At 38.8% G+C, this 22,894-nt stretch overlaps 1 protein-coding gene across 3 annotated transcripts in view; it reads right to left on the reverse strand.

Annotated features, from left to right (window-relative positions):
• Positions 1-22,894, reverse strand: part of LOC122084136 (5'-nucleotidase domain-containing protein 4-like) — a 33,099-nt gene that overhangs the window by 4,286 nt on the left and 5,919 nt on the right. For all 3 annotated transcript variants that reach the window (XM_042652216.1, XM_042652217.1, XM_042652218.1), the window contains 9 exons: positions 21,966-22,058; positions 21,476-21,559; positions 20,492-20,608; positions 17,234-17,339; positions 17,084-17,146; positions 16,912-16,965; positions 14,672-14,729; positions 13,673-13,749; positions 8,533-8,603 (listed from right to left, as the gene is read on the reverse strand). In XM_042652216.1, coding sequence (XP_042508150.1) covers positions 8,533-8,603; positions 13,673-13,749; positions 14,672-14,729; positions 16,912-16,965; positions 17,084-17,146; positions 17,234-17,339; positions 20,492-20,608; positions 21,476-21,559; positions 21,966-22,058 — 723 coding nt within the window. The remainder of the gene's footprint in view (positions 1-8,532; positions 8,604-13,672; positions 13,750-14,671; positions 14,730-16,911; positions 16,966-17,083; positions 17,147-17,233; positions 17,340-20,491; positions 20,609-21,475; positions 21,560-21,965; positions 22,059-22,894) is intronic.

Here is a 22,894-nt window from a genome sequence, read left to right on the forward strand (position 1 = left end):
TTTTTGGGGGGTGGGGTGGTGGTGGTGGTGAATAAAAATTCATCATTAAAAGGAAGAGAAAAACAGGGAACTGCAATGCTTAGCCAGAAGCATGTACTAAATCGAAGCGAAGGGATAAGTGAAGAAGAGATGATCATCGTCTTAAGAGGCATTCCAACAAAGACAACAGGATGGAGAGACTGCAATCTGCAACGAATGAGGAAAGACTGTGTTAGGAGGCAGTTAGAGAGGGTGTCCACTAGACAGAGAAGTTGTGGCGAGGGATGTGACCCTTGAACCAAACCAACTTAAACCAAGGAGAGATAGAGGAACGAATTCTGATGAGGTCCCAGCTGACGTAGAACTGAACAAGCTCGAAGAGGAAGGAGACCAAGTAACAATATCACCTGAACTTGTAGGTCTTCTTGGGATGGAAGGCAAGGCACTCGAAATAGCAGCCAATTGGGGGAGGAGAGAGGGGGCCAACCATCATGGGAAAGGATGTTTACAACCATGGGCTGCTTGTGAAGCCCTGAGCTGTCTATGACTCTGGCACCTACTAATGGCAGGGGCAGCCATAGGGTGCCAGCTATAAAGCCATGATAAAGCCAAAAACTAGTGGAGGCACCATCCTCAACCTTATAGATAGCAACCCAAGAGTAAGAGGCTAGAGAATGAGTATCTTCCTCCAAACCCAAGAAGCATCTGAAAAAAGAGCAATAGTCCATATAAAGTCGTTACGGAGCAGCCCAATGTAGATCCAATCGACCTAAATACTTTTCTTCTTGACCGCTAGTTTCTAGATCAATTTGAGATGCCAACAGAATTGACCTCTTCAATTCTTCTCAGACCAAGACCCCCCACATCTTTGGGAAAACAGACAGGAGCTGAGCTGATAGGGAGAAGAAATCTACAAGCTTCTGAGCCTTTCCAGAGAAAGGCACACATAAGGGTAAAGTTCTGGTCCAACCCATGGCCTTGACCTAAGAGATGGTTCAGTTCTGGTTCTTCAAGTAACCAGAAACCGTGGCCTAGTTTTAGGAGTTTGATTTCTTTACTTTATTTAGCGTATATTGCCTTGGAAACTTTAGTTAAAGCCATTGGCTGGAGGAGATAAGTATTAGTGTGCCTTAACTTCATCTTTTTCAGTTATTTGGTAATATGAAAGAGGTTGTTACCTATTGATGTAATACTGTAATTGAGGAAGCTCAAAACAGTACCAGGGTAGGATCTTTTCTCAGAGAAAAGGGAATTCTAGATATGGAGAATCGGATATTGCTAAAAAGTGTTGAAAGATGAAAATGATGGAACAATAAACAATAAAATAACACCTGGGCTTCACACCGCAAGGTGGATCGACTGAATCAAACACCAACATACCTCGATCAAACATAAGGGATTTCTTGATCAAACACAAGAGATTCTTGATCAAACACAAGAAGAGAGTTGCATAAGCAAACTTTGTTTTCAAATTCTGAGTTGTCCTTAAATGCTTACAATTGATCCCTATTTATTGGACCAACTCAACAAAACATTACATACCCAACTTCCAACTAACAATAGTAGAAAGTCTTCACTTATTAAAGTTGGGGTAGGAAAGTCTTCACCTTCCAACTACTAAAGTTGGAAAAGTCTTCACCTACCAACTACCAAAAGTGAAAAAATCCTCACCTCTTAAGTTGCAATGGAAAAGTCTTCATCCCCCAACTACCAAAGGTGGAAAAGTCTTCACCCATCAGCACTTACAAAAGTGAATTGATCCCCCCCTTTTAGAAAAGTAAAAATGTAAAAGTAAAAGTTACTCCTAACCACTTAAATTGAACCGATATTGGACCAACATGGACCATGGTTCAATTTGGACTAAACTAAAACATGAAATAAAAACTAAGTATGGAAATTAATAAGCATCAACAAGTAAGGCCACATGCTAGTTACTCTTGTTGGCCTTTTTCCTACGGATGTAGGTCTTCAGATCTGCATCAGCTCCTTCCGACTTGAAAACATTCGTCAACTTGAAAACATTCGTCTCCGACGAATAGGTGAAAGACATGTAACGCTCATATAAGTCAGGATCGAGTCACTTGAAGTCATCAGCATGAATCCAAGTGCAATCAATCCGTGGTCGTCCCTTCCATTTGATAAGAAAAGTGTGATAACCAGTACCACGACGAGTTGTTTTGTAAGTATCATCCAAAACCTCTTCAATAACATCTTCAAGAGGTGGTGTAAGTTGGGCCAACCTTAGCATTTGTTCCAAGTCACCATCATCTGAATGATGTCCTACATAAAGATGTAGGTCAGCTACATTGAAGACATCTCTTATGATCATTTCCTCAGGCAATTCGAGCACATAAGCATTTGGTCCTACATGTTTCAGCACCTTGTAGGGACCCATCTTCTTTGGATGGAGCTTTGTGTTAACACCAGGTTGGAACCTCTCAGGATTTATGCGAACCATAACCATGTCTCCTAGTTTGAACTCCACATAACGTCGATGACGATCAGCTGTAGTCTTGTACACATCATTACTTAAGGCAATATGTCGTCGCACATTTGCATGCACCTCTATGATGTGGTGCAAGAGTTCATCAGCTTCAAGGCTGATTCGAGCCTGGGGTGGGAGTGGAACAAGATCAATTGGGCGTTGCGGCTGAATTCCAAGTAATATTTCAAATGGTGTGCGCCCCGTTGTCCTATTCACTAAGCTATTGTAGGCAAACTCAGCTATGTCGAGGATTGTTGGCCATGTCTTCTCATAATCTCGGACTAAGCACCTCAACAAGTTCCCCAAACTTTTATTAACAACCTCCATTTGACCGTCAGTTTGTGGATGGAATGCAGTTGAAAACTGTAACTTTGTGTTAGTTTTCAGCCACAATGTCTTCCAGAAATAGCTCATAAACTTGACGTCACGATCAGAGACAATAGTACTTGGCAGCCCATGCAGTCGAACAACCTCTTTGAAGAAGAGCTTTGCAATATGATAGGCATCAAAGGTCTTTCGACATGGCAAAAAGTGAGCCATCTTAGAGAAGCGATCTACTACAACCATGATGGAATCGTACCGTTCTCTTGTAGGTGGTAGCCCAAGTACAAAATCCATACTAATGTCGAGCCAAGGTGCATGAGGAACCGGTAGTGGGGAGTAGAGGCCTCTATTCTACTTGGTTCCCTTAGCAAGTTGATAGACTCGACACCTTTTGATGACATGATCTACGTCTTTTGCAATGTGTGGCCAGTAGTACCGATCAGTCACCTGTATGATGGTCTTGTCCTTACCGAAGTGGCCTCCCAAACCTCCTCCGTGTAACTCCCTTATGATGTGATGTCGTAGGGAGGAGTCTGGAATGCATAATCGCATTCCGAAGAACAAATAACCATTGTGGATAGAATATTTAGAGTGTTGCCCACCTTGCTGTAACTCTGCATATAGGACTCTGAAATCCTTATTAGATGCGTACTCATCTCGTATCTGATCAATACTAACGGCATGTGCTGAAAAAGTATTGATAGTGGAACTTTTCAGCTTAAAGCGTCAGCCACCGTGTTCTCTTTACTAGCCTTGTATTTCATCGCAAAGACGAACTCTTGTAAGTAAGCAACCCACTTGCTTCTGACTGATTAACTTCTGAGAATGGAGATGTTTGAGTGCTTCATGATCGGTGTAAAGAATAAATTCCTTACCAATAAGATAGTGTCTCCAGTGGCGTAACACTTGGATGACAGCATAGAGCTCCAAATCATAAGTCGAGTAGCGTCGCTTGGCATCGTTGAGTTTCTCGCTATAGAAAGAGATAGGGTGCCCTTCTTGCATCAGCACACCTCCCAATCTAATATGCGAAGCATCAGTTGCCACCTCAAATACACGATCAAAATCTGGCAGGCGTAATACCGGGGCCTCCGTCATCTTCTTTTTGATAATATGGAGGGCTTTTGTCACCGTTGTTGTCCACTCAAACTTGCCTTTACTCTGCTTCATACATTCGGTAATAGGTGCCATGATTGCACTAAAATTTCGAATGAATCTCCTGTAAAATGAGGCTAGACCATAGAAGCTACAGACTTCAGTGATTGTCTTCGGAGTAGGCCAGTTGGTGATGCTTTTGATCTTCTCAGGATCAGCTTCAACCCCCTTGGATGAGACAATAAAACCAAGGAATACAACCTTGGGCAGCATAAAGGAACACTTCTTGAGATTAATGTATAGCTTCTCCATACGGAGCACCCTCAAGACTTGCTTTAAATGGTCGATGTGATCATCTGGATGCTTGCTGTAAACTAAGATATCATCAAAGTATACAACCAAAAATCGACCAATAAATGGACGAAGTACCTGTGTCATAACTCGCATGAACGTACTAGGTGCATTCGTCAGACCAAAGGGCATGACCTTCCACTCGAACAGTCCATCCTTGGTCTTGAAGGCGGTCTTCCATTCATCTCCTGGCCAAATACAAATTTGATGGTAGCCGCTTCGAAGGTCCAATTTTGAAAAGACCTTTGCACCGGACAACATGTCTAGCATATCATCAAGTCGTGGTATGGGAAACCTATACTTGACCGTTATTTTGTTGATTGCTCTGCTGTCGACACACATGTGCCATGAGCCATCCTTCTTTGGAGCAAGCAATGCTGGTACAACACAAGGACTAAGGCTCTCAACGATAAACCCCTTCTGTAGTAGTTCATCAACTTGCCTTTTGAGCTCAGTATGTTCTGTAGGACTGAGACGGTAAGCTGGAAGGTTGGGAAGCACAGAACCAGGTACCAAGTCAATAGCATGTTGAATATCGCGTATAGGAGGAAGCTTATTCGGAAAAGTCTGATAGAAACTCTCTAATAGGCCATGTGAGCTGAACTGTTAGTGGAGTGACCTCTCTAGTAACCAGGGCTAATATCATGCCTGTATCATGGTTGGTTCGCTCATACTGCATTTGTGGAACAGCTAAGATCTTCTTCTGTAGAAGGACCAGCATCTTGTTGGTATTGGTGGTGGCTTTCTGGTTAGTCCTCAATGTCTGTCTCTTGCGCATCTCCTCTGGTACATTGATAGGCTCAAGTATAGTGCCCTGCCCTTTGAAGGTAAATATGCATTGATTCTTCTTTCCGCCAATGAGAACATCAATATCATACATCCATGGCCTCCCTAAAAGAACATCAGTTAGCTTCATAGGAATAACATCACACTATACCTTTTCTTCATATCGAGAAAGTTGTAATGGAACAAAACATCGCTAATTGACCTCCAAAGTATTGCCATTCAGCAGGGATACTTTGTAAGGCTACGGGTGTTTCTCTACCTTCAAATGTGCCTTCTTCACAAACAACTCAGAGACAACATTAATGCAGCTGTCACTGTCAACTATCACCTGTACAGTGCGATCAGCTAAACACATGCAGCTGTAAAATATGCAAGTACGTCGCCAATCCTCGCCTTTGGTTTCAGCCACCAATATGCAAGAAACCACATGAATTCCATAGGAGTCATTTTCATTTGCTTCAGCCCCATCATAATAATCAACATTTTCGTCTTCTTCCAATGGGAATGGAAAGATATGGGAATTATCTTCATCAAGAGTATCGTCAGCGTCAACCATCACTGCTACTTTTTGACGTGGACAATTTTTGGCATAATGTCCCCTCTCCTGACAATGAAAGCGTTGCACTGTCGCAGTGCTAGGCATTGGTGCTTTCCCCTTGTGATCAGCACATGGAGAAGGTGTGGTACGTGGAGGATAAGAAGTAGGATTCTTTGCTGAAAAATATTTTGTGATCTCTTTAGCTTGATATCCAAACCTTCTACCCATAGGAGCTAGTAACTCCTCTGCATGTACTGCCTTCTTGAAGCATTCCCTGACATTGGATACATCTACTACGCCAATAGCACGATTTATATCAGATCTCAAACCTAAACGAAAGCGGGAAAGTACCTATAATTCATTCTCCCTGATGCCAGTGCGTGAATAGAGCGAATCAAACTACTCCATATACTCTGCAACGGACATACTCCCTTGACGAAGAGTATTCAGCTTGTCCTGCAGTTGTGATTTAAAGTGTCGTGGTAAGTGTTTGGCACTAAGATCTTCTTTCATCTCTTCCCAAGTAATGGGAGCTCTACCACGATCTTCTAGATCCCTTTCTTCAGTTCTCCACCATTCGTGGGTTGAGCCAACTAGCTTAGTACGCGCGAGTCTCATCTTACGTGACTCAGACAACTCAAACCAATCAAAATAGTCATCTAAACAGCCAACCAATCATAAAATACCTGTGGATCATGCTTTCTATTGAACTCCTTTAATTCAAGATTGATTTTTTGTGAATCATCAGCACGTCGACCGGGGTGCTTCAAGATCACCATTGAAATAAGATCTTATATGCTCCTCGAAGGTAGGTGGTGCTATAGGGGTTCTTTGTTGTGCCCTTTCAACACTTCTCCTATGTTGACAATGCACAGTAGATTGTAGTTGATACCTGTCCTCCCTCTCGAATGGTATATTGCTGCCTTATATTGGAGTAACACTTTGGTTCTCAAGTCACAGTAACCTCACTAATAACTTTTTGATCAGCAGAGAGTTGTTGAAAAATTTCAATGACTTTTGCCATTGGATCAGGTGGAGGCGGCGGCGGCGGCCACTGTGACTCATTCTTTGCCATGCTCTGATACCAATTGATGTAATACTGTAATTGAGGAAGCTCAAAACAGTACCAGGGTAGGATCTTTTCTCAGAGAATAGGGAATTCTAGATATGGAGAATCGGATATTGCTAAAAAAATGTTGAAAGATGAAAAGGATGGAACAATAAACAATAAAATAACACCCGGGCTTCACACCGCAAGGTGGATCGACTGAATCAAACACCAACCTACCTCGATCAAACATAAGGGATTTCTTGATCAAACACAAGAGATTCTTGATCAAACACAAGAAGAGAGTTGCATAAGCAAACTTTGTTTTCAAATTCTGAGTTGTCCTTGAATGCTTACAATTGATCCCTATTTATTGGACCAACTCAATAAAACATTACATACCCAACTTCCAACTAACAATAGTAGAAAGTCTTCACTTATTAAAGTTGGGGTAGGAAAGTCTTCACCTTCTGACTACTAAAGTTGGAAAAGTCTTCACCTACCAACTACCAAAAATGGAAAAATCCTCACCTCTTAAAGTTGCAATGGAAAAGTCTTCATCCCCCAACTACCAAAGGTGGAAAAATCTTCACCCATCATCACTTACAAAAGTGAATTGATCCCCCCTTTTAGAAAAATAAAAAGTAAAAGTAAAAGTAACTTCTAACCACTTAAATTGAACCGATATCAGATCAACATGGACCATGGTGCAATTTGGACTAAACTAAGACATAAAATATGAAATAAAAACTAAGTATGGAAATTAATAAGCATCAACAAGGTAAGGCCACATGCTAGTTACTCTTGTTGGCCTTCTTCCTACGGATGTAGGTCTTCAGATCTACATCACCTATCCACTCACCCTTTCTCTCCTCCCCATGTTTTATCTTCTCGTCTTTTCCCTTTCCCTCCCCCTACTCTCTCATTTCTCACTTTTCCACCAGGGCCCCACAGTTCTAAACTTACATTCTTCTCTTCCTCACTCTATCTCTCTTTCCCAGCACTAGCAGACCTATCTACTTGATCTACATCAGTTTTGTAAAGTGCTCAGAAAAGATATGGCTAACTTTGGGTTAACAAATATGACTGCAAATAAAGTTGAATGGCAAAAAAGGATTAATGTAGCTGACCCATTTCAGTTGATATAAAGGTTAGCTGAGTTATCTACTGCTGATTGGGGGGGGGGGGGGGGGTGGACTTTTTTTTTCTAGGTCCTTGTTTAGAAGGTCTGGTAAAGCATAATAAGGCCCTTTTCTGTCCCACCTTGATAAATATATTTCTTACTGAAAAAGAAGAGGGAGGGAGGGGGAGAGTGGAGGATTTTCCGAATGGGCATCCTATTCTTCCACCATTCTTGGGCAACTATTAACCGCCATGACAACCAAGGCAGATCTAATTCAGCATGTTGGGCAATTTCCGGTCAAGTTGGAAACAAACCCCCACCTCCAAAATAAGATGCAAGTTGAAAAATATTGGCTGGAATGGAATGTATGAATCACTTCTTTAGAGCATGTGAACAAAGCATATATATTTTGCTAGATAAGCAAAGGTTCTTGAGAAGCAAAGAACTATACTGAAAATTCATGCTCTATACAAACATGTCGTAGAATTCAACAAACTATACACCCATTTTTAAAAAATCAAAACCTGAGCCACATTAAAAATTGCTTCAGTAAAAGCAAGTCCATAATCACCATTCAAATATCATCCTGGAACACTGAAATAATTAACAAAAAAACTGCAGATTTATGATAAAAAAAAATATATGAAGTTAACCAAAGGAAAATCAATGACGTGAAATCATTCAACACAACAAGTGAACAAATTATTTCAAACCAAAGTTATGCAACACCGAATCCCGAATAGAATGTGTAGGTTAATTAATTAATTCCCAATAAGAAAATGTGATCAAATACAAATACTCACTTCAGAGACCATTGCAGATGATGTATTTTGTCCTCAATAAGATCACGCTCTTTCCTTAGCAATCGAAGTTCCTGCATGAAACAGCTAATTAAAAGCAGGTAAAAAGATTCATTATTGAGTGAATCATGATTACTTACTGGTTGGCACCACATGAAATGATGACGTGGCAATACCAACTGTTAGATGTTGAGGGTACACGTGTCAAAATTCAGAAGCAATTTCAATCATTAACCGTCCCATGTATGTCCAAAAATCATCTCATTAAAATCCATAAACCCTCTTGGTAGTCCAGAAATTTCCAATGCATGGCAAAGTCCATTTGGCTAAAATGTCAACATTTGAACCATATTATTCAAATTTTAATGGGCTTCGATTTCCTACGTGCCCATTGTAGGAACTGATGCAGTTCCAACAAGGGTTTGCACAAGGAGAACCAAGACCAAGGTCGACCCAAGTGGCTGACTGGGTCGACCCAGATCTGGTCCAAGTCAGCCCACGGTTTGGGCTGCTGATGGGGTTACTAATTAGTTATTTAGTTTCTATTTTGAAGTCCTAAATTAGTTTCTAACTTCAATTCATTGTTAGTTTCTAATTTCTATCTAGACTAGTTTCTATTTTCATTAGATTCTAATTTCCAATTTTTAGTAACTTCTTGTAATCAATTTTTAGTAACTCAGATTCAGTAACTCTGAGTTACTATTACTTGTAAACCCTCCCCATCATTATAAATAAAGATGATGGTTCTTTTAATGAGCCACGATTTTGACAAAATACATGGTTGTTGCTGCTGCTTTCTCTGCAAGAAAACTTCTATGTGTGTGATCACAGTGATGGGTTGGTGTTCGATCCAACGACTCTTTGCGGCATGAAGTCCAAGAGGCCCTTCTCTTCTACTGTTCTTCAACAGTAGGTTGTGCTATCGGAACCCTCTGTGGTGCTCTCAGATTAGGGTTTGCTCTCCTGTTAGTCAACTGAGCAACTACATTCAATGGGGTTTCTACTTCAGGTGTTGTACGTGAATCGCCAGTAGGCTGTTGCGGTGGGGTTTCTTCATTCAACAACCTGGCATCCAATTAATCATTCAATTTAGTCCATAAGGCTTGCTGTTCAGCCTTCATCTCAGTCCTCATAGTCTGTAGCATCTCCATAAGAGAAGCTAGGGTGGGGGTGTTGTTCCCAGCCATGCTCTGATACCACTTAATGTAGGGATGGATTGGACCACCAAATCAGACCCAAGACTGCAGGATTTTATAAACCAGAGAACAACCAAAATTCACCCAAAAGGAGACAGCAGCAATAATCCAGAATTTAACCAGTAATTTGAAAACCAGAAAGAACAAACACAGAATTCTGGAATATCAACTACAGAAATTATACCAATAAGCAGAATCAATTAACAACAAAATTAGGACAGAAAATAGGTTACAATCAATCACACCAGATCACAGAAATAGTATCGATTTGTCAGGACAGTAACACTGTGAATAAACCAACCCAGTAGCAGTTTTAGAATTAAATCAGAAATTGTTGAAGCACTAACAGTCTTCAATATTCAAAAAACTTAATTCAGCAGTCCAGAAAATGCAATTCAGATCAGCAGAACCAGAATCCAGAAAATGGAAACTTCAGTTCACTAAAAGACGAAAATCTGGAGATTTCTAATATCTCATCAATGGCTGAGTAGAATCAGCCAATATTTGGGTCGATCCTCACTGGTATGGGGAGGAACCTTTGATCAAAAAAACTGGACTAATCGGATACTCAGATCTGGTCATTCCAGCAGGGGCAGATGCTCTGTTTTGCAGAATTTTCTGGGCAGCAGAGTAATAGATTACATACCTTGTTTTGCAGCCCTAATAAATCTTGAAAGAGATATAAAAACTTAAGAGAATAATACTTGAAGTAGACCTCCTGGACTTCACACCGCAAGTATTCAATTAGATCAAACACCAATTCCTTCAGCCTTGATCAAACACAAGACAACTCTTCATAAAAAAGACAATAGCAACATCCATTAATTTTTTTATCAAAATCATTCTAGGCTTTTAGGAGCCTCCTCTTCTTTATTTATAATGTTAATGGGGGAGGGAATTATAAAATAGAAGGTTCCTCAAAAAGGAAACCAAATATTCTCCTAATACAATAGTTACTAAAAACTGAAATTAGAAACTAGTTGAAAAAGGAAACTAACTACTAATGACTTGATTCAATTAATAACTTGACTCCTAAGGAAACAAATATAACTCAAATCAAGCACAATTAAAAAGGAAACTAATGAAAATGGAAACTAACTAGTAATCCCGTACTCAATCTTAGAACCCCCCTTTTAGACCCATAAAAGTAGTCTATTACACTCAAAACACATGGGATCAAAGCCCCAACATGTATGGAACCCAACCCTAAGCTTATTCCTAATAAAACAAGCATATTTTGGTAATTAATCTACATCAACTCTCCCCATCTTGAAAAAATTCGTCTTCGAATTTTCAATGATAAGGAGGAAACAACATGTGCGTAGCAGCTTTAACCATTCCCAAACAAAATTCTGGTTGCTTGTAGACTTTTGGAAGGTAGTCTTCAAGGTGTGGAGCATTCTCTTCAAAGAACCATGATGGCATAACAAACTCTATATGCTCAACCTCTGAATCAATACCAACCGTGAATGTCGTGTGCATAGAATCGTCAATGTTGGTAACCTTCTCATCAAGGATTAGAACAAACGCTTCCTTTTCATCATGAATCTCAAAGACTTGTTGTGCCACATCTTCCACGTCTTCAGTCTTGTCTACTATGCTCTCTTCAATGTAGAACTTTTCAGTTGAATCTTTTATCTCTTGACCTTCTGTCTTTGAAGCTTCAAGAACCATCTCTTCAATGTGAACCTTGACTTCAAGTTCTTTTGGTTTGAATAGAGGTATCTTCACTTCACATAGAGGAGTTGTGGCTCTTGGGGTTACTGAAGTGTTAGGTTTAGTGGCTGAAAAAATTTTCTTGACCTCCCCTGCCTGAAAACCAAACCTTCTTCTTGACTGTGCCATAAGTTCCTCTGCTCGAAGAGCCTTGTCAAAGCAATCTCACTGTATACACATTAGCAACATCATAAGCAATGTGTTTAATGTGGATGATCTTCACCTTTATGTTGAGCATCATTCGGATGATGGAGACTGTACTTGGATTCATGCTGATGATTTCAAGAGGCTTGATCCAAACTTGTATGAGCGCTACATGTCCCTTATCCATTCGTCGGAGTTGAATGTTTTCAAGCCGGGAAGAGCTGATGCAGTTCCAACAAGGGTTTACACAAGGAGAACCAAGACCAAGGTCGACCCAAGTGGCTGACTGGGTCGACCCAGATCTGGTCCAAGTCAGCCCACAGTTTGGGCTGCTGATGGGGTTACTAATTAGTTATTTAGTTTCTATTTTGAAGTCCTAAATTAGTTTCTAATTTCAAGTCATTATTAGTGTCTAATTTCTGTCTAGACTAGTTTCTATTTTCATTAGATTCTAATTTCCAGTTTTTAGTAACTTCTTGTAATCAATTTTTAGTAATTCAGATTTAGTAACTCTGAGTTACTATTACTTGTAAACCCTCCCCATCATTATAAATAAAGATGATGGCTCTTTTAATGAGCCACGATTTTGACAAAATACATGGCTGCTGCTGCTGCTTTCTCTGCAAGAAAACTTGTGTGTCTGATCACAGTGATGGGTTGGTGTTCGATCCAACGACTCTTTGCGGTGTGAAGTCCAAGAGGCCCTTCTCTTCTACTGTTCTTCTCAATTAATTATAGTCTTATTTTCAAGGATTAAGGCTGCTGCAACCAGGTAAGTGTTTTCTTTGTTCTCTGCCCAGAATTTCTGCAAACACAGCATTCAGCCCCCACTGTTGGGATCAGTCCAGCCAGTGGTTTTCTCCCATCTTCTGGTCGATTGTTCCCCTCTGCTTAACTAAGGATCGATCCACTTTCTAGCTGATTCTGTTCAGCCAATAGTTAGATATTTAAAATCACCAGAATTTTGTCTTCTAGTGATCTGTACTAACCCGAACTGATATCGGTTGGTCTGGATTGTTTGTCACTGCTGTTTTATGATATCAGTCATTGAATACAAGTTGTTTGCACTTATTTGTACTGATTTCAGCCCCTGGTTTGATCTTATCTGACTACTACTGGTCTGACTTACTTGCTACTGGATTTCTGAGATCGTTATATACTGTTACTTCTATTTTCTGTTGGTCTGATTATAGTGGTTTGTGGGGTGTAATCTGGTTGTTCTCTAGTCTAAAAGTTCCTGCAGTTTTGGAACTGGTTTGGTTGTCAAATCCATTCCTACATTAGGAACATTATCTACACTTCAACTTTCTACAAACTACCACATGGAAAATGTCAAGTTACAGCCCTATTGAGTTTGCACATGGCAAAATAGAGCCTTGAAATCTAGGGCTATGGGAAAGTGCATGGTAGAGGTCAGAGTAACTTCTTAGCATGCATGGACATACATGGGGTGCATGTCATCTTAAATTTGACAAATGAATACTCCACAAGATGAGCTCTCTATCCACGGTCAGAATAGCCACACCATTTGTTCATGTGGCAATATTTAAAATGAATGTGTAGGTAAAGTTCCTAGCGTGGGTGTGTAGGAACCATTTTTCCAAATTAATTAATTAATATTTGGGAAAGGGAAATATAATGTTAGGTACATCATGCCCAATTATTCTACATGCATCGCCTATGAAAGAAAATATTTCCGAAAAATCTCATGAAATACTAAAAAATTGGCTCAACAGAAAACTGAAATATATTTTTAGTGCTTCGAGGATATGAAACATCATTTATGCTTGCTGAGTTTTCCATCTGAAAGATTTGGTTCTTGGATGAAAAATAAAAAGAAGGCAGCATTGTCTTAAACCAACAAACTCTACGTCTCTATCTAGTTTATTTTCCTTGTGCTTGTTCAATAGCTTTGTCTACTTGTTTGCTTTCATGTTTATAGAAAAACAACAAAAGATCAAGTTTTTTTTCTAACGTAAATCTGCATTCTTAATCAGTATAAAACTTCTGCAAATACATTCATTTTCTCAAAGTACTCAATTATCCAATGACCAAAATGGTTTGCAAATAAGAAACTTTGTTACCACCTTACGAGTATCCCTCGACTCCCAAAGTAGTTCCACCTCTCTCTCAAGCTCTGGAACAACAAGCATTGTTCTCCACCCTATTAAGACAAAAAATAAATAAATAAAGATAAAATCAAATAAAATAGAAACATATAAATAGGGAATAAAAAAAAAAAATCATGCATCTTAGTTCCATGCCCACACTTCATGCATACAAACGTAAAGTCGGAAAACCACTTCAAGTTGTGATAGAACACGTTCATAACATTCAGCAATTACTAATTTACGTGCATGCAAGAAAAATTAATATTCTTTTTCAGATGAGAAGGCAACCCCAGATCTTGCAAAGTCCATTGATTACCCTAATAGAAGTTTAGAGATAAATACAAGGAGATTAAAAAAAAAAATTTAAATACTCCAATAAAAAAAAAACTGTAAATAATTACGAAACTGTCACAATATATTCTGATGGCCTGTTAGTCTCTTCATAGAATTGTGCAAGTATGAACCAGAGGAGGATGAAGTTTCATCCTTCCTATGCCTCAAAGAAACCATTGCAGACAAGTAGCAGGGAATCATAAACCATTTAAAGTACTGTTTAACTTTTTGTCTGATTCTCAATTTCAGCCAACTTGTCAAACAGATTACCCAGCTAGTGAAAAGTTACTTGCATCATTCCACATGGACGAACAGAAAGTTAAACCTCCAAAGGATCATATTATATTTTTTTCTTGCGCATATTATTTTTTCTTATTCAATTGCCCATTTCCCTGTTTTTTTTCCCTTTTTAGCTCTACTATTTCCTGAAACAGCAAAGCACGCTTTCAATGTTTTCTTACAAGGTTTCCTAATTTTGCCAAAAATCCAAATTTTACAACAATTTGAAATTTACAAACAAAACTTGCAGACATCTAAAAAAGGGAAGGGACTATCAAAATGAAAGACATTTAGCAATTTGATCCCAAGATATATATTCTTATTTGACTAGTAAAGAAAGTGAGAAAAGACAAGTGGCTATACCCAGAACTTTTTTGCTTCGCAAAATATCTCCATAAATATGATCTCCAACATAAAGAACCTACTAAATGAAAATAACATGTAAGAATTTAATGGGAACATACAAACTAAGTTAAGCCTCTTCAAAATATCTTATGAAAACACATATAGTTAAGACTCGTAGACTACACATATGTGAAAGCAACAAGTTCTAATAGAGGATGGATAAGAGTACCCAATTCATTCCAAACAAGGGTAACATCAAAACAACAACAAACTCAACCTTATCCCAACTTAACGGGGTCGGCTACATGGATCAATTAAATTAAAAATAAAAAAAGGAGAGAGAGAGAGAGGAAGAGGAAGGATGAGATGTAAGGATTAGAGATGACGGTAAGAGGAAAGAGGCCAACTCAACAAGTCAAGAGAATCTCAGCAAAATGGGGTCGGCTACATGGATCCTTGCTCTCCAATAGGCTCTATCTAAGGCTATATTTAGGACAAGATCGAGACTATGCATGTCATTCCTCACCATTTCGCCTATGGTCATTTTAGGCCTGCCCCTAGGTCTTTTAGCTCCTTCAATTTGAATCTGATCGTTCCTTCTTACTGGGACATCCTCAAGACGTCTTTGAACATGGTCAAACCATCTCAAACAACTTTCATGGAGCTTGCCATTGATCCTGGAACTCCCAAATCAGTTCTAATATGATCATTCCTTACTTTATCCTTTCTAGTTTTGCCGCACATCCATCTTAACATCTGCATCTCAGCTACACATAGCTTGTCTATATGACCCTTCTTAACTGCCCAATATTCTACCACATACATCATAGTCGGTCGCACAACAATCCTATAGAGTTTTCCCTTAAGCCTTAGAGGGATACGCCGGTCAAACAAGGGCGACAATCCATCCAAAATCTAAGAGAACATCCAGCATATACAACATAATTAATTGTTCCTCTCTTCTTTTTGCAAAGGAAGTACATGCTAGATGGTTCGATGGAGAACATTAGAGGGCCAGATTTCTAATTTTTAGTAGCATATCTTAAGAGATCAGATTCCGTCCAGCTGTGTGAGATCTTTTTCGGGAAGAACTAGTTTGCGTTTGGACAGATTGCATAGGCTAATTTCTGGGAAGATTGGTTCCATATAGTATGGGCCCCACGGGCATCAAGCTTGGAGATCAGTTGAAAGATTAACTGGCCATGCGTTAAGGAGGATTTGACAGCTCCATTAGTCCTAGATTTTAGGAAGTTTTTATATCTTGGGTGCGGGTTTTATTAGGCTCTCTTTGGTATCATTTTTTATTTTTGGTTTTTTGACACAAAAAAATGGAGCCGCTGGTGGTCAATGACGGAGTCGGCAAAAAGCAGGGGAGCTGGCAGTGCCGATAAGGGCCTGGCGGGTTCACATGGGACCAACAGGGTGTCAAATGTGCTCAGACGAAGCTGCCAGGAGGCTAAGGGAGGTCTGGCGGAGCTGGCAGGGGCTTAGGCATTGGCAGCAGGGCTCAGGCGAGGTTATCCAAAGTATTGGGCTTTGATACCAAGTTGAGAAGAGAAGATTCAGAGCATAAAGTATGCTTATGCTACGGCTGATTAATAATACAGTCACAGTCCTTAGCCTACAAAAATGAATCTAGACGGGTATCGTAACCATTGTCCTTAACAAATTCTTATTCTCAGATTACTGCAACAACAAATTAGTTGTCTCTTAATTTTCTGCAACAAGAACCCCAGATTCTAGACCTTAATATACATGTGTTTTGTTCAGATTAAGCAAACCAGCCATCTGAACACGCTGAGATTTTTACCACATGTTCACAAACCTTAAAATATGTTTTTGATTCAAATCTGGCCCTGTTATGTTGGTTGGAGTTGGTTATATTTCTGGTTTCAAAATAATACCCTTAGCTCCACCTGATTTTATATCGTCTTAAATCACCCTAATCTGAATATCCTTTTTATTAAAGATCTTGTTATTGGCTACTGATTTGACTCATCAAACAAGTACAAATGTGTGTGTGTGTGTGTGTGTGTGTGAGAGAGAGAGAGAGAGAGAGAAAGAGAGAGAAATGGAACATTTTACATGCTCTATAATGAAGGAGAAATGTACTAAATAAGGCTCTCGAAAAAATCAATGTAAATGAAGAACTTTCGAGAAAATAGAGTACACATCAAGATGAGTCTCCACGGCATGGCCAAGACATATAACCAACAGGAAATTCAACACAAAATTTCTTGTAAGAAGTGATGCAATACCTGTGAACTTGATTCAATTGAAAGCAGTTTATGCAGATGCCCAACACTCCCTCCCTAAAGAAACAAGTTCCGTAACACAATCATTAGCCATCACAGATAACCATGTATTAGCAGACAGTCAACTTTTATCCATCTATAAAGTGGATAAACAAGAATTAGATTTCGAAGGCACCTGGAAAACTCTACATCCCTTCTTCAGGCCCATAGAAGGTAACATAGGTGAAGAACTTCCAATCTGTTAATGGACAATAAAATGAGTAAAGAAAGGACATCCAGAGACAAAATCAATTACTGATAATGATTAGAATACACTGCCACAAACCTGAGGGTAAGGAGTGCCATTATCCGTATTAACTAGCATTCCTGACTCAGGTTCAACCTCAAACAAGTTTGCTCGATTGTCTTCATGGAAAAAGCTTGGCTTTGAACTGTAAACATTGAATAAAAAGACAATGCTGCTGCTCACTAAATTTATTGTATTTTTTTATAAAAAATAAGGAGACTGCAAAAGACTAGATCTAAGGAAGTGAACCAACATATAGCATGCATCATGCAAAACAATAACAGATGAGAAGCATTTTTCAGTACAGTGAAAATTAGAGAGAATAGCTGCATATTTCGTTTCCCTCTATGAATACATCCAAGAGATCTCAGATAAGAGAAATTTAGGTTTCTTCACTTCATAGAGAAGAAAAGAGAGGATGAAGAAAAAGGGGGGGGAAAAAAAGGACAATGGATCTATTTTGTCTATACTATGTATAAAGGCTCCCTTAGTAACCAGAATATTTTATGATTTTATCTTCCCATGATTAAGCACAAAATGGCCCACTTTTGTGCCCTATTCTAGGACAATGGTTCTGGTCTCCAGTATGCCTGAGGACCACTCCAATCAATTTAGTCTGCTCTTTCAACTCAAAACAGTAGCTCTCGAAATAAGGGAAGTTAATGATTTTTTTTTGGCACAGTCCTTTCCCTCTTGCAGTAATTTCTAGGAATTATTATGTCTGCTGTTAGCTCGGGGGATTTTGGGTTGGACATCTCATCTGTACTCTCTCAGATGTATTGACACAACCCACAACCCCCTTTACTCCGTAGGGGACCAAACTTGACTCCTGTTAAACAAGCTGATGTAAGGCTACGTAGGAGCTACCCAACCTCAGCTAGGAAATCATAATTTCATTAATCAATTTTGTCTAACTGATTACAATCGATGGTGGTCCCTTTATAGGCTTACATGAGTGAATTTAAATAGGAAACTAAAGCTGGAAATAAACTTCCTAACTTAACTCCTAACTTGCTAACCAAGTAAGAATTAAGTTAGAAACTAACAACTGAACTCAAAAAGGAAGCTAGCAAGTTACAAAATAGGAAACTAATTTGACTAACTTGACAACCTAAAAAAGGAAACTAAATCCTATGCTAGTTGGGCCAATTCGATGGCTGATGGAGATCTTCGCTTGGAGCTGAATATGGGACAGCTGTATTGATCTTCTATGAGATTCTTTTAAGACAAAACTTGGAGGCCCACATGTGCTAATCGATGGGAAGATGGGCTGGCTGCTGAGCTGGCCTGAAGGTCCAACAAGGAAACCAAATAGCTGTCTAAACGTTGACTGAGAAGCTGCTGCTCGATGGGGAGAAGAATGCCTTGCCGTGGAAGATTCCAGGAATGGAAACCTGGAGTGCCAAACATCTGGGTTGATGGTGCCAAATAAGGAAACTTCTAGAGGCTCCAGCTGGGCTGCATAGGGACTGATTTGATGGCCCCTAAAGGGCTGGAAATCTGGTTCACAAGCTGGTCCAAGGCTGGTCCAGAATAGGCCAGATCTGGACTCATTCTTTGGATGATTCGATCCATCTACATCACAAGCGGGCAGGAAATTCAGACCAGCACAACCTATCACTTGAGGCATAAGAAGCCTGGTCTGTTTGACATCCAAAAACTGCTCATCAACATTTGGAGAGGTGGGTAATGTTAGGGTGAACCAGAAAAGCTTGGGTAGAGACACATCCAAGTGTTGGCTAGGCAAGCATCCTGTAGTAAGAGTAGTTATGAACCCACCCAAAAGATGCATCATCCTAGGACCAAGCAAATGATAGATTTGAGAAGGGCTCTTTGTCTTAAAAGACATGCTAAGAAAAAGCCCATGAACAAGAGGATTTAAATTGAAGGAAGCTATCATGCTATCATGCTGCCGAAACCATTCATTTGTAGATGTCACATGCCACATTTCGTCAACAGCTATGCCTGCTGAAAAACAGAGTTTTTTCTTCAACCTATTAATCCAGTAAAGGGGCTTAGCTGACCTTCCCGCAAGACAAAGGAACAACTACACGTTTGCTAACTCTGCTGCGCCGTTGATCAAGGAGGCATTCCTACTGAATTGCATTCTGCTACAACTAATACAACTAAAGGGGGGAAGCAAAGTCTCCAACATTGAAGGTCTCACTCGCTTGCCCCTCCCTATTAACGTCTTGGGTATAGAAACGACAATAGATTAATTTTGTCTAATAAAAAGTTTATCAGAGAACAATGGGCAGTAACCAGTATATTTATCTTCCCATTCATAATCACGAAGTAACATACGCCTCAGAAGGCCAACAAATGAGCTACGTGCTACAAATTCCCTTCCTGAATAGCCAGCAACCAACAGAGAAAATGGAGCTTAAACTTCAGGACCACAATGCTGTGTCCACCAATGTATGGCAGAGAAACAGACAGCATAATTCAAAGACAAGACAGTCACACTGAAAAGTAAAGTGATGGAAATGGATAACTGATCCATTTTGAAATGTCAAGTTCTATTTTTAAGAAGAAGAAACCAAGATAAATCTCTAAAAATTAACCGCTTACATCTCATTTCTAAGAACTGAGCAATTCCAATTTACAGCAAACTAATTTGACCAATTTGTGTAAAAGTTAAGCAGCTAGGCAATAAGAAAATCAAATGCTTCAAGCTATGTCACTTTGTACTTGCTCCATATGCATTTTGTCAATAAAATCAAGTTTTTTTGGTGCTCATAGAAAAAATTGCTAATTTTACCAAAAACACTGCACGAATGCTAATGTATGGAAATGGATAACTGATCCATTTTGAAATGTCAAGTTCTATTTTTAAGAAGAAGAAACCAAGATAAATCTCTAAAAATTAACCGCTTACATCTCATTTCTAAGAACTGAGCAATTCCAATTTACAGCAAACTAATTTGACCAATTTGTGTAAAAGTTAAGCAGCTAGGCAATAAGAAAATCAAATGCTTCAAGCTATGTTAAGATTCTTTTTTCTACATTAGCATTCGTGCAGTGTTTTTGGTAAAATTAGCAATTTTTTCTATGAGCACCAAAAAAACTTGATTTCATTGACAAAATGCATATGGAGCAAGTACAAAGTGACATTATAGGAAAAAATAGAAATAAGTAATAACTCTCAAAATGCAGATATGCTGTTCAAAAACAGTCAATAGCATATTAAAAGCAGAAACATGAACTTTTGAGGGAAAAAAACAACCACCTCAAATGAATATTAGAATAACCTGATAAAATTTTAAAGGTTGAATAAAATTAAGGAAAGAATAGAACCTGCCAGTAATGACAACATCAAAGTTCTCGAGCCAATCATAATTGCATGGGGAACTACCATCCAAAGTTCGATGGCAACAGAGGAAATTCATCACAACATTTGTGTAGTCCCATAAGCTGCATGAGAGACCACAGATATTCTATTATTAGCACAAAAGATATAACCAACTAATACAAGTTGTGGAAGCAGAGCAGTCAGTTTCAACAACATGGACAGGACGTGGAATCAAATACCGAAGATTTTCAGTTGACATCCAAGAAATTCAGTTTTAGTATATTCAATCTCAATAGAAACTGGAAAATCAGGTATTTCAATAAGAATTGACTTGAGTCAAGCAAATCAATGTAGTCTACCATTCCAATGAAATGCCTATATAATGACAAGAGACAACTACTTAGATAAAAAAGATTAGAAGTTGACATTGACTTCTCCACTGAACCCTAAAATGACCTTTGGCCCCAAAACACGACCTAGAACATAGATATTAGGTAGCATAGAGATGACCAGTGTAACTAAAACTATATCTTACACCTGGATTCTACCAAATTAGATAAGGCAACCAATTAATTCTCGAGCCAAATCAGGAACCTCAGAATGTTGACCTACATTGATCTCTTGATTTCATGCCTTTTTCATTTTGTATTGATCTCAATAAACTTCACATCTCAATTGATTATATTTTTTCCTAATATCTTTCAATATATTTCTGGTCATCTCAAATGTTTTGTTATTCATACTCCGGCATGACACATTTTATTCCAGCCTCCATGCAGAATCAGCTACATGCACGTTCGAGAGAATCAGAAATGTTTCAAGAACAAACAAGCACACACACACACACACACACACACAAAAAAAAGAGAGAGAGAGAGAGAGTTACGGTTCCCGCCAGAAATTGGTGCTTTCACATGTTGACCATGATACTTGTAGCGAAACCAAAAATTTGAAAATCTATTCTGTGCAAAACAAATGAACAATGATACCTGTTTGTCACCAAGAATGTGGCACGACCAGAATCTCCTAGCATTTTAAGCATGGGCACAATTGAAGTATCCTCATTGATATACCTGATTCATTAACGGAAGGAAAACAAGATACATATCAAGCCAAATGGTTGAAGGCATCCAATGCTTAAACAACGCACTACAACAAAGAACAAATTAATCTTGGTTAATCAAATTTGCATCACTAAGATTTTCCACAATTCTGATTATCAAAATCATTACCAGTCCAGCTGGTCTGCATATAGTTGGTAACTTCAGGGATGGGAATGTATGGAATGGGATACATTGAAGTATGATACTATAATTCAATTTGGGTGTTGGAAAAGAAAGGTCAAATTTTGGTTTCAAAAAAGAAATTCAAATAAATGAGTAGTTTATGTTGGTAAAATTTGTAAAGATAAAGTACTCAAATGTATATATTGTTCTCAAAAAATGAAATAGCAGAAAAGATCACACTCAAAAACCCTACTTTTTTGGGTCTTTGGCAACCATTTGCTTTAAAGTTCCATCCCGGTGACACAAATCAACTGCAGCTCGAACATCTTTGTACATACGAGAGTAGCTGCAATCACAAAACACAACATATCAAAATCAAAAAAGCAGAAGTAACACTCTCAAATTACCTCAACTAAGCCCTATTCCAACAACTTGAACCAGGATTTTTTTTTTTTTTTTTTTTGGGAGGGGGAAGAGAGGGGTACAGATTCAAATTAAACATGAAAATGCAATGTTGCGACTTGTCTGCCAACGAAGGACTCAAGGACATCATTCAAGGTAACAACAAGCATATAAATATTGCAAAAAATATCTAACAGAACATAGGTTATTTAGGCCAATGCTGTTTGTGATGTTCCACAATAGATCGCCAAATGTAGCCTCTCTGACGTCAACAGACATTAATTTAGTAAGCCCTATTTCGCAACCTAGTTTTGCCAAAATTGACCTGATGTACATTAGAGTTAGAGCACCATAGTTTAAAACAATAAGAGACTGACTTGATTAAATATCTATATATATCAAAACCCAAAATTAAAACACTAACATGGAGTTGCAATCGCTTATTATCATTGGCTAGATCCTAACATAGGTCAAGATATTTGCAAACTTCACTTGAAACATGGTTAGCTACTTCAAGAAGACATCGATTAAATGTGTAGGGTAGATATAGCCGAAAGCGTCATTAAGTATATATTAGGAAAAAAATATGTTTTCGTTCATAACTATAAGTGAAGTCAATAAAACTGAGTGGAGAGGGACTCCATCAGCAAAGACAATGAGTATCAAACATGTACCATATCTTTTAAAAATTCATTCAAAGGAAAAAGTATGCAGCATAGCGAAAGATTTTGAACCCACACTTAAATTCAAAGCACAATGAACAATCACACTTTATGAAGC

Source organism: Macadamia integrifolia, chromosome 7 (genome assembly GCF_013358625.1).
Source record: "Macadamia integrifolia cultivar HAES 741 chromosome 7, SCU_Mint_v3, whole genome shotgun sequence".
Taxonomy (NCBI): domain Eukaryota; kingdom Viridiplantae; phylum Streptophyta; class Magnoliopsida; order Proteales; family Proteaceae; genus Macadamia; species Macadamia integrifolia.